The sequence below is a fragment of the Brugia malayi genome (genome assembly GCF_000002995.4).
Source record: "Brugia malayi strain FR3 genome assembly, contig: Bm_v4_Chr2_contig_001, whole genome shotgun sequence".
NCBI lineage: Eukaryota > Metazoa > Nematoda > Chromadorea > Rhabditida > Onchocercidae > Brugia > Brugia malayi.
In genome coordinates, this window is record NW_025062476.1 from 4,848,731 (window position 1) to 4,865,742 (window position 17,012).

Below are 17,012 nucleotides of genomic sequence, written 5' to 3' on the forward strand. Positions count from 1 at the left end.
ATGGGATAACTGTTAAATTCTGACACCCTGAGAAGCTATTCTGCCTAGTGATGGTGCAATATTTCAACGTACGCTTAGTGAATAGACGTACGTGAGATGAATTAATGAATGGCGTGTTTTATTAGTTAGTCATATAGAAAATGGCGAGTAATAATATTTTTAGTATATAAGATATTCTTACAGATGAGTTCGATTGGCACTGGATACGATCTCGCTGCTGCAACATTCTCACCGGATGGACGTATTTTCCAGGGTACATCATTTTCTATTATCATCATTTTTCCATTTTTAATATCATAGTGTTAAATTAATTATCACATTAAAATGAAAAAAGATGGTGACAGTTTGAATAGAAATAATCATAATGAATTATCGAAATAAATTAATCGTTTTTGGTAACCATAATGTTTTAACTGGAACTAGATAATTTTGCTGATGATAGTCGTTTGATCGTAATGAATTAATTCTATTTGAAATAACTGTAATTTATTGCAATAATGATTTTTTCAGGAAAAATTAACTGAATTATCGTACCAGCATTTAACTTTACCTTGATACTGGGGTTTCGTGATTGAAATCTAGAATACCTATTGAAAATTTGACTTTTTTCTCTCTTTTCTTTGTTTAAGTGTATTTTTCCTTAACCAGTTTTTTTTTTTTTTTTTTCAGTTGAATATGCCCAAAAAGCTGTTGATAATGGTGGTACCATGATCGCTATACGAGGAAAAGATGGCGTCGTTACAGCAGTTGATAAGCTAATTACCTCGAAATTATATGTAGAAGTATTATTCTTTTCACTCAGTTATCGCTCATGTAGAAGTATTATTCAATTCATTCAAATTATTTTGTTATCACTCTTAGTGGCACTAGACAGCAGCTTATCGGCACTGTAGAAAAAAAACATCAAACCTAAATCTTTACTATGGTAGTTCCATGTATGATATTAAGTCAAAAGTCAAAGGAGTGTAAGTCAAAGAATATCCTGCCATTACTACTGTAACGCACTTTCGTGCGTTACAATCAGAAATTTTTTCTCGCCACAAAATTTTTTTGATGACTTTGTGCAAATGGATATAATTTCTATTTTGGTTAGCAGCAAACCTTAACGTTATTTTAGAATGCGAACCCAAGAATGGCAAATGCAGGCGAATATATCGGCTGTGCGATGGCAGGCATATATCCAGATTGTAGAGCACTTCTAGATTATGCAGTAAGTGAGGCACTCAATTATCTGAAAGAATATCGAGCACCAATTCCTATCAAAAAGCTTGCAAATCAGGTAGATTTATTCTTTTTATTTTTACAAAGTACAGCATTGCTGAAACATATTTATAAAGATAGTTTAAATTGAAAAACATTAAGATCCATTTTGCCCTGTAGATATTTATATTCTAAATTTTGGATATTATTTGATACGTTGTCAGAAAGCTTTTCAAGTTACTCGTAGTATGCAAATAGCTTGTCCATTGAACATACTATTTTTATTGTTTTCTGTTAAATTTATTTTGTGGAATTAAAAATTTACTTTATGGGTTGAAATACAAAAGCAGAAATTTTATCCTTTCCTCATTTTATATTCTTTTCAGTAAACTTATGTTCAGTAGTATTCTTATGAAATTGCTTTCATTTTTATGTAATCTAAACGGATTTTCAGTTAGCCGAATATGTTCATGTATATACGCTTGGTATTAGTAGGCCCTTTGGGGCTTCAATATTCTTGACTGCTTGGGATAAAAAGGCAGGTGTTTCATTTTTCAATTGAAAAATGCGAGTGTTCTTCATGCTGTTACGCAAAACTCAGTACTGCTAAAAATTACTGGGAAAAAGTGAATTGCTAGTAATTTAAAGTGAACTATTAACAGTTATGTGAGCAATTAAAATTTAATGCAAAATAGTAAAAAGTTGAATTTTTCAGAATGGTTCTCAGTTATTCTTGTTGGAGCCTTCAGGTCTGTGTTATGAGTACAAAGCATGGGCAATTGGTAAGCATCGTCAGGCAGCTAAAACAGAAATCGAGAAGCTGAAATTTGAAGATATTCCGATGCAGCAGTTGGTTAATGGTATATACAGTTTTTTATTGAATTTCTCCATCAAATTTAGATCTACTTATTTTGACACAGTTCGTAGAACTTGATGGATTAATCTTCTGTTTCAGAAGCAGCACGAATAATTTTGATGGTGCGAGATGAAGCAAAAGACAAGAATTTACAGGTGGAAATGGGTTGGGTAGGCGAAATTACTGGTGGAAAACATGAGATTGTTCCGAAAGATGTTGGTTTTGTTTTGCCAAACATTTACGAAAAAAATTTTTTTGTCATTAACTTCTCTAATTATTTTTTCTAACTTTAAGCAGTTGCATGCAAAAGGCTATATTTTGTAACCTTTAATTTAGTTGATTGTTGCTGAATAAAAATCTTTACCACTGTTTAATAATCCGACTTTTTAATTTTGTCATTATCATTTATGAATGTGTCAGCTTATTTAAGCCGGAATAGAAAAGTTATTCATTGTATATCCCATATGTAGTTTGTACTGATCATTGTTGATTTTAGATAGTAAAAGAAGCGGAAGCATGGGCTAAAACGAAGTTAGAAGAAGATGATATGGATGATTGATTTTTCATTTCTTTTGCTTTGTTCTAGTTGTTATTCCATAAATTTAAATAAATAATGGCTATACACCCTGTGAATGAAATTGCTTGGTTTTGAACAAACGAGATTTTAATGTTTCTTTGATTTGTCCAAGGATAAACTAGACAAATATGTAGAAGTGAATGTAGAGGAAGATCAAGGTACCAAAAAGAAAATAAGCGGAAAAATAAAACTGCAGATTTAGCAGTTGGTTTTTCAGTAATGGAAATTCATAATTCCGTTGACGAGAGTGATCGCAGTGTCAGTGTGCGAATTTTCTCAGAAGATGAACAGGAACTCAGTGAAGCTGCGATTGTGCTCCCTCTCTCCACAACTCCCGCACAACTGCAGGTGATTTAATTTTTCAGAAAAAACTTGAAAACCTTTCATTCATCACATCTAATCTGCGGCCTTTGAAAAAGGAATAATGATTAAATCACATGTATATTTTGTTATAGGTTTTGTGCAATCAACTATTGGACAGCTCAGATGATCCAATTCCAATAACATTTGGAACGAGAGATGGCATTTTGATTAAAGATTCTTTGAAGAGCTCAATACCGCAACAAAAAATTGACGTAGAAAAGGTACCTTGTTGTAGAACTTTCATAGGAGATTCTACTCAAATGTATTGAGCTCTTATAGATTTCAAAAAAAATGACTTTTTTATATTGATTGAATGAACCGTTTCTCAATTATCTAACATTATCTCTTTAAAGAACATGAATAATAAAGGTGCTCTAGAATTGAATAAATCTAAGATAGGGATTAAAAAAATAAAACAAATATCATTTCATTTTTTTAAAAGTAATGTTTAGCGAAATTTCAGAGCATTGAACTGCTGTATTATCCAGAAGCTGTATTCCGTGTGAGACCAGTGACCCGATGTACCTCCTCACTTCCTGGACATGGTGAGCCGGTGATTAGTGTGCAGTTTAGCCCAAATGGAAGGTTCTTGCTGAAAAATTTTTTTCCATCTCAGAGATGCTGTAATAGCTTATACATCAGTTTTTTAGTCTGCATTATGCAGTTTCTATGGGTTTTTCAGGGAGCTTGCTAGTGGGTCCGGTGATGCAACTGTACGCTTCTGGGATTTGAATACAGAAACACCGTTGCATACTGCTAAAGGGCATACAAATTGGGTACTATGTATCGCTTGGTCACCAGATGGTAAGAAGCTTGCTTCGGCTTGCAAAAATGGACACGTATGTCTTTCAGAAATACGCTTTAATAAACTTTTATCTCTAGAGTTTTAGCATCCCTGACGTTTATTATCTTTTTTTCTCTCTCTGCATATATATATATATATATATATATATATATAAATATATATATATATATATATATAAATAATGGAAACATGTTAAGATATGTTTGTGGGATCCAAAAACTGGGATGCAGATTGGCAAAAAAATGACCAGTCACAAACAGTGGATAAATCAACTTGTCTGGGAACCCTATCATAGAAATCCATATTGCAGGTGATTATATGTGTTTCGCAGATTTTCAGGAAATAAGAATTTGATTTTCGAGAAGTTTCTGATTCCTTATTTATTCCTAACTTTGTTCTTTTTAAGATTCATATTATTTTAAAGACATTTGGCAAGTGCTGGAAAAGATGGTGAAGTCAGGATTTGGGATACCATGAAATGTGAAATGGTTCGATGTTTGACAGGACATACAGCATCGGTAACATGTGTGAAGTGGGGTGGACAAGGACTTATTTATACTGGTTCTCAGGTAAGTGTCAAAAGGATAAGGAATATTTAGTGAGGAATTATTATGAAGTGATTTACAAGGTTGTAAGGAGTTTTCTTAATTATTTGTATTTGAATTTTTGCTTCGTTATCAATATAAAATCTTATCGTAAACAAATAGAGTTATTTTTTATTGAAATCAGTCTATTCCAGGACCGTACAATTAAAGTATGGCGCTCAGAGGATGGTATCTTGTGTCGAACTTTAGTTGGTCATGCCCACTGGGTCAATACTTTGGCTTTAAATGTGGAATACGCTTTACGTACAAGCTTTTACAATGCTCTGGAACAATCTACGGTGTTAGATGATGATATGGTTGGTAAAAAGAAATAGTATTATGCAACAGTGACGGATAAAATTTGAGAGTTATAAACTGAAATAAATAATAGTTTTTATTGCAGAAGGAATCTTTTGTTTATTTATTTATTCGGTCTTTAAAATAAGAACTGTTAATTGTCTTTAGATTTCAAAGAATAGAAATCACAAAAGGTGATGACTGTTATTGATATTCTAGACTTTAATTTTGAGTCAAGTCATTCTGGCATGGTTGAGCAGTGAAATGGGATGTTTGAATAAAAATCATGTTCACTGATTTCTTCTAGCCAACACGTCAAAAATATGCTTTACATCGGTATGAGAAAGCTAAAAGCACATGTGGTGAATTACTAGTTTCTGGATCTGATGATTTTACGTTGTTTTTCTGGAAACCAACGGATGAAAAGAAACCTCGTATGCGTATGACTGGTCATCAGCAGCTCGTGAACCAGGTGAAATTAATACAATAAATTTGAAAGGAATTAAAAGCAGAATTGAAGATGAAGTGAGAATTGAAAATAGATGAAGGAATGGGAAAAAAGAGCAAAAGGAATAGTTCATTCAGATGACAGAAGTGTCCATTATCTTATAATTAGCACCAAAAATTCAAAAGTCAGAAATATGTGACCATCAACTCAGCGCAACTTTCATTTTTTGTTCGTAGGGATCTTCTCACTATCTCAAAGTGCAGAAGCTCTTTTTTCAGGTAATGTTTTCTCCAAATGCACGATATATTGCATCAGCATCATTTGATAAATCAATCAAATTGTGGTGTGGACGAACAGGAACTTTTCTCGATACATTGCGAGGACATGTTCAAGCAGTTTATCAAATAGCCTGGTCGGCTGACAGTCGATTGCTAGTTTCCGGTTCAGCAGATTCAACGTTGAAAGTAAGTTAATGACTCACTTCATCAGTGTAAATTTCATAAGTTTCACCTGTATATCACCCATTACCATGGATGCTATACAGTAAGCCTTTCCAGTGGAATTTATCACTGTTTATACCTCAAGCATGCCTATGACAACCATAAGAAGTTTACATCGAGAACGAGAGCTAAAAAGTCGACTGTATGGTTAATATTTGGTTAAAATAAAGATAATAAAAATTAAGTGCTGTGCGAGTATTGAGGTTAACATTTGATTAATTTTAGTAGTTTTTAATGATATTTCGTATCATTACTGTTTAGGGTAGAGATATTTTTACACTTTTCCGGTTGCACTGTCTTTGTTAATCGGATCTAATAAACTATATACGTTACAATAGACAATAGGTAGTAAGTAACAAAGCAAATTGGCTGTTCAGGTATGGGACATGCATAAGCGTGGTCTCTGTATGGATCTTCCCGGACATGGTGATGAAGTTTATGCCGTAGATTGGAGTCCAGATGGTACTCGAGTAGCTAGCGGTGGAAGAGATAAATTGTTGAAATTGTGGCGTCAATAATGGAATAATAAAATGACTATATATACTTCTCTTCTTCACATCAAAAATACATTTGTTCATCTCATCTAAACTTTTTAGTTTTTATGTAAATACACTAAACTATTTACATAGAAAAGGGAAGTTTCGAAATTTTACTTTTTCACCAAACGACATAACCCCTTTAATACTGAATTTAATTAACGAGGAGAGGTCTATTTTAATTTGAAGGAAATATTATGTATCTGGCATCAAAAATTTTCATACTTTAGGTTAATATGTGGATTATCGTTTAGTTAGATGAAACATACGCTGTTACAGAACAATTTAAAAAATTTTTTTTCTTGAGATTTCAATCTGTTTCAGCACAAAAGATATTTTTTAAGTGGTTGTGAAAATATGATTCTTTTGGTGTTCATGTTATACTCATATAAATTATGCGAGTCTAAAAAATAATATGCGTTAAATTGTCCCGTTGGAAATGGTATACCGGTTCGAAAATCTTCAGGTAAATTTGGATAACATCTTTCCAGGTCATTAATTGATGTCACCCTGTTGTGTTTCAATTCGTACGCCGCTAATACATTTCCCTGAGAGTACTTTGAAATGTAAGTTAAAGAAATATAAATTAAAAATAGGTAATCAATAATCATTAAAATTTTCCCTATATGGAAGATTGAAATTCTCCAATTTGTTTTTAAATTCGAAATTGAATTAAGGCAGTGCCACCTTATTTTGTTCCTTCCACATTTTCAGCTGAGAATTATGACGTCTCTAATAATCTAACAATTATTCTTTCGCAATACCAATTTATAACTTACCGAAACAAGTACAGCACTTTCGTTCTTAACGGGAAATGCAGCTTGTGGAAAGAACAAGACACGATTTGGGAGCATTTTTGGCCATCCTTTTATTAAACTGAAAGAACGAAATTTCTCTTTGTGAGATCGTTTAATCTGATTAAATTTATATTATCATTAATGTTTCGTGTTTCTCGAATATTTTGAGCTGTTTTTTAAGGAATTACGTGAAAGTGTTTTTATCTTTATAAAATGCAAAAACATTTCGATCTGCTATGAGATAAGTTTGATGTTTCGTCGAAACAGATGCATTAACATAATGTGGTCCACCACGAAATATCTGAAAATCAGTCAGAAAGATATATCTATATAGATCATTTCTTATAAAGTGATAACAGTATTTCATATTTATCAATTTAAATTTGTAATGCCTCTTTCTATTAGCATAAAACTAACCTTACTGATATAAGTTACCATTTCGGGTTTTCGATTCTTAAAAATCCAAACTTTATCATTCGAAAATAAGTATAACTTACCAAATGCTATAAATAAACTGAATTATTAAAGAAAGGAGACGGAGAAATGAATAATTCAAATGCAAACTTTATTGGTGGGCAGTGACTGGAAAATTGTTTAAAGTTATACCATCAAAATGTGATAAATCAACGTAGCACCGGCATAATACGAATCCTTTAGATAGCAATAAAATGACATTGATAATATCAACTTCTGCTTCACTTATTAGAAGGACTTTTCGAGAAAAACGAATCCCTTTTTAACAGAAAAGTAAAAAGTGAAATGATTCCTTCCATTCTAAAACTACTTTATCCAACTTGTGGCATACTTTGTTCTTAAAAAATTAAGAAATTTTTGGTCCCACTCATTACACTTTAATATTAGCCAACAATCCGATATGATTATCTGCACATTTTTAAACTTATAGAAATTAAGAAATATTATTGTTGTGCAAAAAATTTCCGATTTCTTTACCTTCAGTAGCTGAATCAATTTTTTTCGGGCAATTATAATTTTGAAATGTAACAAAAGCTGTGATACTTTTTTGAATATTATCATGATAATCTTTCATATCATATTGTTTTTTCAATTTGGAGAGGATTGTAGGAGGAATGCGTGCTTCTGCTATATAATAAATAATAATGATAAATTGTAATAGTTGAACAAACATCTGGAAAAAAGCTAATTTTTTGATGTAAAATATGATAGTAGATGACAATGGGAGATGACAATTTCAATTTTATCCATTTATTATTAATCATTCAATTATATAGTCGGATTAGACGAATATCAATTATGATTTACAAATACCCAAAACAATCATTTATCTTTTGTTTTATTGCTTCTCAAAAAAAACATATTTTAAAATACTTCAATGACGATATAAAATCGGTATAAAATTAAAATTTAGAAGATTTCTTTTCTTTTTATTTAAATTATTTGAAAAATCATTATTCACAAATTTTTCATACTTGGAATTTTTGGCAATGATTTTGCATCAAAATAGGAATAATATGTGGCAAGAAAAAAACATCCTTTATAGGATATAATCTAAAATCAAAAATGAATAAATCCATTTGATGCTCCAATCAATCAAATGGGTCAATAGACATAATATAACATAGATGATGCTAATTCGAAATTATAAAGTTAATTGAGAAAGAGAAGAAAGAAGCAGCAGTTGCTTTACATTGTTGAAAATGATTGACGCAAGAGATGTGTCAATCACAACAACAGAAAACGAAAATGATGCAAGTTTTGAAAAAGTCAAGCAAAACTTGTTTTCATCTATCAATGATATTTGTTGTATCGTTTCAAATAATTCCATATATTTTTTTGAAAAAGATAATGTGGAAGTATAGGATTGTCAAACATTTTTGTAGTTATTCAATTTTCCGTTGAAAATTTACGTTTTTTATATGCTTGTTGCTATTGTTGACCGAAAATTTTCCATTTTTATTACTTTATTGGAAGTTTTCTTTTTCTTTTTAAACAAAGACTTTTAGTACAAATACAAATTTTGAATATTCGAAAAGATGAAATTTTTTGCATGAGGATTTTAAATTCTTCTAAAAAAAAATTCCAAATAATTTGTAAAATTTATTAATAATATTGTTTGTCAATCCATCACAAAGTAAATAGGTCAATACTTTTATTGTGAAATGCAACGTATCACTGCTAGCAGAATAAGATTAAACGAAAACTTAACAATCTTCTAAAATTAATTTTAATGACGGTGATAGCTGTGACCATCCATATCTTGAATTTAAAACCTTTGCTTCTTGTCTGTGAGCAAGATCGACCCGATATCATTTATTTTCTTTCCAAATGTGAATTGACGCAATATATAGTTGAATAATCGAGACAGCGAAGGAATGAATGGTACTAGAATTGAGTAATAGGCTGAGAAGACTGTCACCGATTTTTTCTTTTTTTATTAACTGATTAGAGAAGATTTTTAAGGATGTAGGAAATGGGCTGGCTGTACTATTTGAGGTTTACATAAAGGATTCGTTGTTTCAAAAAAGTGGAATATAACAAAGGAATAACGAATTAGTTTATAGTAATGAATCATTAGCATTATTCTGAACAGTTAGTGTGTAATAAAAATTTTTTCGGTTTTCCGACAATCCATGCCAAAAGAGCATGTCAATAACTGAACTGGGGCAAGGTAGGAGTGATGTACTACAGAAGAGAAATTTACTATTCGATCTTTGTGGAAAATTTTTGAAATTAGACATTGAGAAAGATGAAATGGAAAGAGGATAGCAGGTAAATGAAAACAACTATCATTTTACCTCTTACTAGTTTTGTTTATATTATTATTTTATCACTACTGCATCAATTTAATCAAACTTTTTCTTTCCAGCATCAAAATTAACATTTTTAGCAAAATTCTTAACAATTATTTCTATAAGACATCACAAGGGCAATAACAAATAACAGTTAATTCTGACATGGATACCGGAAATTTATACCATAAACTATTTTATCTGCATTTTTATGTGCATATTGATCAGTTCAGAATCAGATTCAATATAACCATGAATTCTATGTGTTAGATTTGTTTCTTTAAGTATTAAAGTACCCTTAGTCATGCTGCTAGCATAGGATACATTTGCAATATGATCAAAGGATACCGATGGTAAGTAATGAAGCGATTTAGTATGGTTTATGCTCCAAAGGAATATTTTCGTGACATTAAGACAGAAAAATCTTTTTTCTTTAAAGAGACAGAAACTGTAGACAAGGATACGGAATAACAAACTGCGCTGATATAAGAAGTCTTTACTAGAGCAGAACCACAAATTTATACAATTATCACGATTATGGACTTTAGATACCGAACAATTATTGCAAAAATTAGGCACTTGATAGTAGAACGTTAGTTATGAAACAAAAACAATTATTCTGTTTTCTCATTATTCAAATGAAGATGAACTTATTCTATCTTCTGAATAATTTCCATAACAAAGTTCGTTATTTTAATTTTGCAAACTTACCAAAATCAAATGCTCAGTTTTAATCTTAACAAGATGCTTACACTTAATTTGCGTGCGTAATTTGATATCAGATATGCTAAAGTACTTGAAGATAAATCATTTAAATCGATATTTGATGTTTTATTAGATGTGTAATCGTAACCTAATGTGTGATAATTTTCGAGAATATCGCATCACATTCTAATCATTTCATATTTTATACGCAATAAACTGAGATATAATCGTTCACTCAATTGAGTAAACGTCATGTAAAATATGCAAAAAATTAAGTGAGCAGTCGTTGTATTACTTCCTATAAAAGCTTTTTGAAAATTTAAAACAATTAACAATTAAAAGCAAAGCAAGGAAAGTAAATGCATTATTAGCAATCTTATTGCAATATCTTCACGGATATAACGTCATGCATAATCACAGCACATGAAACAGTAACATGCATGAACTGCATGATTTATAGAAATAATTTTAAAAACATCATTTTTAATGAGAATTCAAAGGAAAAAAAATTATTATTATTATTAAGATGAAAAAATTCCATCTGGTTTATTAAATTTGTTTGATCATTATGCCATTCCATATTCCGAACCACTGAAATATCTATATATTAACGTAATAACATGAAAACTTTCTTTCTGTTTGGAAGAAATAATCAAAAAAGCAAAGAAAAGAGAACAAAGAATAGAGAATAAGGAGGAAAGAATTGGCAATATGAATAGAGTAAGGAACAAAAAGCTAGGAAAAAGTGAGAAGCAAGGAATGAAGAACAACGATCGAGAGACAAAGAACATGAAAGGAAACGAAAACAGGATGAAAAACAAAGAGCAAGAAATAATGAACGCACGTGAAAATAAGGCGCGAAGAACAGAGCAGGGAATAAAGAACAACAAATAATGGGAAAGCAACGGTATGGGACAAAGAACAAAACGCACAATGTATAGACAATGTGGTAATGAATTAAGAAAGCAAGGAATAGCAGCTAAAAGATAATAAAGGTTAAAAAACAAAGAACAATGGATAGACTAAAAATTAAAAGCAGACAAAAAAAGAGAACAAAGCGGATAAAGAACACAAGACAAAAGCCAATGGATGAAAATCAAAGAAGCAAAAAACAAAAAAAGAACGGAGAGTAAGAAAGAAAAAGCACAGCAAGAATCGCTAGGGCTACATAAATCAGGTCGGGTTCGTTTTGTTAGTTAGCACGGATTAACTGGTCGTAACAATTCAATGAAATATTTAAATATGGATTAGTTCCGAACCCTGAACGAACCTTGGCTTTCTTGAGAAGTCATCGAAATATGACTTGGAAAATATGTATTTCAAATAGAAAATTTTGAGCGGCGTTCTTTGATTTTCTTCGTTATAATGTAAAAGTAAATGAGAAGCAACATGTTGAAAATTTTTAAGGCAACACATTAAGAAATTTCAGATTTGAGAAGGTTTTATTAATTCCATTACAAATAAAAATTCAGAATATATCGGCCAGTGGATAAAAATTGCTTTCTTAAATCCAAAAAAATACATATCCTAAGCACAGAAATAAATATATTAGAGATACTTCAATTCTATTTTTTTTTTTTTTTTTAAATTCTCTACAGCTATAAATACTAAACACTAAACAGCCAGCTATAAATAAACATAGCTATAAGTACCAACATGACAATAGCCGAAACTACGTAATTAAAAATCAAAGACAGTTGCATCCAAATCAGTATCACTTTCTCCACTACTAGTGATTTGATGTTCGTCCTTATTATTTGTTGAAGCACATTTACTAGCAATGCACCTAGAAATATTGTAACTGTTTCAAAAAAAAACGAAATGAAGCTTTAAAAAGGAGTAACGTCTCGATATAAGAAACCGAAGACTTGCCTATTTCTACTGCTTGGCGATGATTTTGCATTAGCACTTGTAACTGAAAAAAAAAAAAAAAAATGGAGCAAAAAAATTAAGTTATGACTCTCTTATAGAAACACAAAGCAATCCACAATTGATAAATCTTAACTGAATTAAAGCAATACTTGACATATAAAATTTGCTTTGCGTTTATCAATGTTGGAAATTATTCTAATTCAGTTCCCCAGTAGCATTAGAATCGATAAAACCCCACAGGAACAGAAAAAAGTATGCTGGATATCAGTTTACCTTTATTTTCTATTAGTGAAGGACCCTGGTCCGAATCTTCATCTGATTCAAATTTGAAAGAAGAAAAGCCTGAAAAAAAAGCAAAATATTCTGCTGCACCAGGAAATTTTGAAATAACATAAAGTTAATATTTAAAAATCAGCACAAAAAGTCTATATGAAACGCTTACAGTCATCTGCAACGCTGGATCTAAAAGACGTATCCGTAAACTGCCTCATATTTATTCTTTTCGAGCTCAACACAGGAGTTTCAACAGCAACAATACGCCTTTCATCTGGCACACTCCCAATTCGGGATTCCGTCTTGTTCCATTCAGTTTCATTTGCTCGTATATCGGATTTGTGACTGGTAACTGCTATAGTCGAACTTTTAATTTCATTGCCTAATTCCAAGTTTGAAATGACTGGATTTTTTGCATCCACTTCTACTGCATTGCACAGATCTGTTGTGTCGATGGATATATCGAACTCTTTTTTTGGATTTATTCCGCGCTTCTCTCGACTACTTTTACTCCAGGAACAAGTAACGCTTTCCGATCTTTGCGCGTGTAAATCTTTGCCCGAATAACATGGAATATTAATATCTAAAGATTCCAGCTCCTGCTTTTCAACCAATTCAAAACCATTTAGATGAAAGGTTGGCTTTAACCACTGTTTAGTATGATTTTGTCTTTCCTTTCTATTATCTGTTTTTCTCGGTTCAGCTATATCTGCTTTTTGCTTGCAACAGGATAGCTTATCTTTCTTTTTCGCAGCTACCTGCTTGCTTTGCAAAGATTCAGAATTAAACAGAAATTTCTCTTCCGATGTTACTGAAATATATTTAGATGTCCCAGACAATAATGATCGTCCTCGACTAGTTGAAGGTCTGTAAAATTGAAACTGAAAAAATGAAAAAAAAAATTGAAACTTTAGATCTTGTAAATATCCCAATGTTTGACTAACTGACATGCTCTACATTATGATAACCGTATCTAGGCAAGTAAAAAATTTTTCGAACTTTGGATAATAAAACAAATATTGTTGAGTTAAAAAAACTCAATAATGTAATCAGATTCGAGATACTCATGATTTAACGTTATCAATGTTCCCAAAATTTTAATATTTAAATTAAGACTTTCTAAAATTTTTATTAATTCATAAATTGCACAAAATCAGCGCAAGCTTACGTAGCCATAACTTACTGGTTCCAGAAATCCGTCAACTTTAGAGTATCCTTACTTTCATAAAGCAAAGTACCCGTATCTTTCGAATTCTCACTATTCATCTCTTCAATACTGTCTGTTGTTTTACTACTCTTTTTGTTTGTACCCTTCCTAGATTGCCTTTTTCTAGCAGGAAGCAATGAGCTCTCAGAAATGTTTCGGATAAGAGAAAGCTGAAATTGTATGAAATGCATCAATCGTGGAAATTACACAAACGATATGAAATTACAAAAAAAAAAATTTATGATTCTCAAAAAAAGAAATCAACCATGTTTTCATTTCTTCGGAAAAGAAGCTTCAGATCCGACATGTTAATGACTGAACGCTTCGCGTGCCTGTAACAATTCATAATACTTGAATCAATTGACTATTTGGAGATTTGAAGATTGTATAAAATCCACGAAATCTTACTTTGCAAATTGCAAAAGCTCACTAGGCCAGGTAAGACATAGAGTATCGCATATAGCAAAAGCGACTTGCGCCACCACTTCTTTGTCAAATTCCATTTTCTGACCTTTTCTCTCAAACTCTTCAACAATCTCATCCTGTATAAGCATGCACGAATAATGGACAGCATCGATGATTTCTTGGTACTAAAAAAGGACACAGAAATTATGAACATTTTAAAATCAACTTCGCCACTGTGACCTTCTCACCTCACCCATGATCTAGAAAAGACTCATATAGTGCCAGTTAAACTTCATTTAATTTATCCATTAATTGATGAATATGAAATTGAATTACAACTGAATTCTATCATCTAACTTACGGATCTCACATTTAAAATGTGATCGAAAAATATGGCTGTAATGGAACGGAACTGAAATGTAATCCAGATTATAAAAAAATGGAATTTATTTGCATAAAGTAAAGAAAACGTTTGGAATTACTGTTAAATATAAATATTCTTAACTTAATGTTTTACATTTATATAATCCAACAATGAACAAAAAACCAAATCATAAAGAAAGGAGAACCATACAGTAAAGAAGACTAATAATAAAACACATAAAATTGCCAAATAGATCATATTGGACTTTTGAATACCGAATAAATAGTTAATTATACGCTGATTTCCAGTTAATGGATTGCATACTTTCACTATTGGTATAGTAAAAGTATGCAATGTATATCGCAGAAGGAAAAAACTGAGTAATCAAGTGAAGCAATTATCCATTAAACATTTAACAAAGGATTCACTAATACTATATAGATAAACAAACTCACCCAGTTTCGTCAAATGAAATTTAATATTATGAACAAATTAATTTTCATGCGATTAAATCACTTTTTCTTTAAAGTTAAAAGCATTGGAATTTCTGAATGTACATTACAATTCCGCATCTTCAGTTTGGAGTAAGTTTCTTCTTCATTTTCGATATGGAAATTGATGTTCACACTTTGCCATCGCTTTTGTTCCTCATATATAAGATCCAAGAATGCTCTAACAGTACCACCTCTATCCGGTGCCATGACGTATGCGATTCCACCTGGTTTCAAATGTCTAGAGATGCAATTTAGTAAAGTACTATGCTCTTCCGTAAAAAATAAGCAATCAGCACATAGAATAGCATCAAACTGTTTTTTCGATATGGCAGCGTTCCAGTGTAGCACAAAGCAGGTTACATGACTGTTTAGCTTATTTGTTTCAATAATTTGCTGGATATTTTCTACGGACTTCTCATTACCATCCGTTAAAACTACTTCTGTCGCACCAAGCACAGCCGACGTAAGACCACTTAAGCCAATCATACCGCATCCAAGTTCCAAGACAGTTTTATTTCGAACTAGTTGCTCATGTTTTAACAAATAATATGCCAAACATTCTTCAGATGGCCATATTCTAATATTTCCACTATTATTGAAGCCAGCCAACGTGTTAGGTGTTACGGTAACAACTGAATAGATGTGGACATCAAGCTCGACATCTCCAACAGGAGATTTCAAGTGATACCAACGACCTGAGCTGGAATGTTTTGGGATGGAAAATGCTTCAAAAACCATAAACGTTGATTCCACATCAATATCACTGGCTTGTTTTTTGTAGTTGCATCGTATATGATATGAAAGCAAATTCCAACGTTGTCGGGCTTTGGAAACTTCTGTTCCGGACAATGATTTCTAATAAATAGTACGAAGAATATCATAAACACTAATAAGATATTCAATAAGCTTATCTAGAAGACTAATTTTTTCAACAAATAGCTCCTTCACTAAAACCCACATTAACGACACTGTAATTACAGAAGAAGATCTTGTCTTATGACCATAAACCCGCATAAATCGCTATAGGTATAAAAAGCTCTTACTCATCCTTTTTATATTCTCATTTCTTTAAATGCAAAACAAACTTCTCTGATATTAATACGCGTATATTACTGCATTATGAAATATGAAGCAAATTTAGCCACTTTAACTACATTATAGCTCAAAAAATAACAGTAATAATTCAATCCTTACTATACAAATATCCCGAAATGCTGAAAATAATTTACTTCATGCTTCGAAACTTCCATTTTCGGAGGGTTTTCCACCTCTTCCTTTGATCGTTTGCTAGGTACTACAATTAATTCCTCTTCATTAATTATAGATCGCTTACCATTCACATCGTCCTTGTCACGATCAACGTCATCCATTATAAATACATTTCCTGAACAAAAAGTCTATCATAAGTTCTGCTCAAGATTCAAGTAACCCTTGCGAAGTTGACATCTAATATTTGCATTCTCACCAACTGCTGGATGTCCAAAATCTATGTGATGACATTATTACTATATCAGTTTATTGCTAACTGCGCATATGTAATTAATTCACCGGAAGATCAATGTTTATAAAGATCTGTCACAAAATTCGATTTTTTTTTCCTTTCAAAATTTGATTAAATTTAAGAGAATACTACCAGTTGTAATATTAGATGAATGAGAATGCTACTAATTGTAACATTCAACTGAAAATAGTATATCGATTAGCAAAGATTCATTTTAAATGGAATAAATACATAAGGAAATAATAAGAATAATAAATCCATAAAAGAAGTATTAGTGGAATTATTGGTGCAATTAATAAGTTCCGCTAAAGTAAACTATTATTAAGCATTCTTGCCACCTTCCCCTTTTACCAATTCCAATTAGTCATAATTTTAAAATAGTTCATATTGCGCTTTGGCCTATTGAAACCATACTTTAGGTCACTTTGTTACCTCCATATCCCACATCGTTTTATTGTTT

General features: G+C 31.4%; 5 protein-coding genes across 7 annotated transcripts; 2 read left to right on the forward strand and 3 right to left on the reverse strand.

Annotated features, from left to right (window-relative positions):
* Nucleotides 1-183: 183 nt before the first annotated feature.
* On the forward strand, nucleotides 184-2,615 carry Bma-pas-7 (the record flags this gene model as incomplete). 2 transcript variants are annotated; one of them, XM_001894675.2, is made up of 7 exons in its annotated part: nucleotides 184-253; nucleotides 670-782; nucleotides 1,118-1,279; nucleotides 1,655-1,738; nucleotides 1,916-2,060; nucleotides 2,156-2,271; nucleotides 2,553-2,615. In XM_001894675.2, the coding sequence occupies 7 exons, from the start codon at nucleotides 184-186 to the stop codon at nucleotides 2,613-2,615; spliced, it is 753 nt and encodes a 250-aa protein (XP_001894710.1). The 2 variants fall into 2 exon arrangements, with proteins under 2 accessions (XP_001894710.1, XP_042934380.1); XM_043078446.1 differs by having other exon boundaries at nucleotides 670-776.
* A 237-nt stretch (nucleotides 2,616-2,852) lies between these two features.
* Bm13686 (WD-repeat protein HUSSY-07, putative) lies at nucleotides 2,853-6,148 on the forward strand (the record flags this gene model as incomplete). Its single annotated transcript, XM_001894676.2, has 10 exons — nucleotides 2,853-2,981; nucleotides 3,089-3,217; nucleotides 3,460-3,581; nucleotides 3,679-3,835; nucleotides 3,999-4,111; nucleotides 4,226-4,370; nucleotides 4,541-4,702; nucleotides 4,990-5,154; nucleotides 5,409-5,594; nucleotides 6,008-6,148. 10 exons carry the CDS (start codon nucleotides 2,853-2,855, stop codon nucleotides 6,146-6,148), a joined length of 1,449 nt encoding a protein of 482 aa, XP_001894711.1.
* Nucleotides 6,149-6,486: 338 nt separating this feature from the next.
* On the reverse strand, nucleotides 6,487-8,110 carry Bma-zmp-4 (the record flags this gene model as incomplete). Of its 2 annotated transcripts, XM_001894677.2 has the most annotated exons (5): nucleotides 6,487-6,714; nucleotides 6,946-7,042; nucleotides 7,152-7,264; nucleotides 7,381-7,466; nucleotides 7,915-8,110. In XM_001894677.2, the coding sequence occupies 5 exons, from the start codon at nucleotides 8,108-8,110 to the stop codon at nucleotides 6,487-6,489; spliced, it is 720 nt and encodes a 239-aa protein (XP_001894712.1). The 2 variants fall into 2 exon arrangements, with proteins under 2 accessions (XP_001894712.1, XP_042934381.1); XM_043078447.1 differs by lacking the exon at nucleotides 7,915-8,110 and having other exon boundaries at nucleotides 7,381-7,401.
* A 4,006-nt stretch (nucleotides 8,111-12,116) lies between these two features.
* On the reverse strand, nucleotides 12,117-14,342 carry Bm6659 (MGC80379 protein, putative; the record flags this gene model as incomplete). The annotated part of the gene is made up of 7 exons (XM_043078448.1): nucleotides 12,117-12,222; nucleotides 12,309-12,351; nucleotides 12,582-12,650; nucleotides 12,751-13,448; nucleotides 13,765-13,958; nucleotides 14,054-14,120; nucleotides 14,197-14,342. The coding sequence occupies 7 exons, from the start codon at nucleotides 14,340-14,342 to the stop codon at nucleotides 12,117-12,119; spliced, it is 1,323 nt and encodes a 440-aa protein (XP_042934382.1).
* A 727-nt stretch (nucleotides 14,343-15,069) lies between these two features.
* Bm18204 (Uncharacterized protein) lies at nucleotides 15,070-16,421 on the reverse strand (the record flags this gene model as incomplete). Its single annotated transcript, XM_001894679.2, has 2 exons — nucleotides 15,070-15,906; nucleotides 16,281-16,421. The coding sequence occupies 2 exons, from the start codon at nucleotides 16,419-16,421 to the stop codon at nucleotides 15,070-15,072; spliced, it is 978 nt and encodes a 325-aa protein (XP_001894714.1).
* Nucleotides 16,422-17,012: the final 591 nt, after the last annotated feature.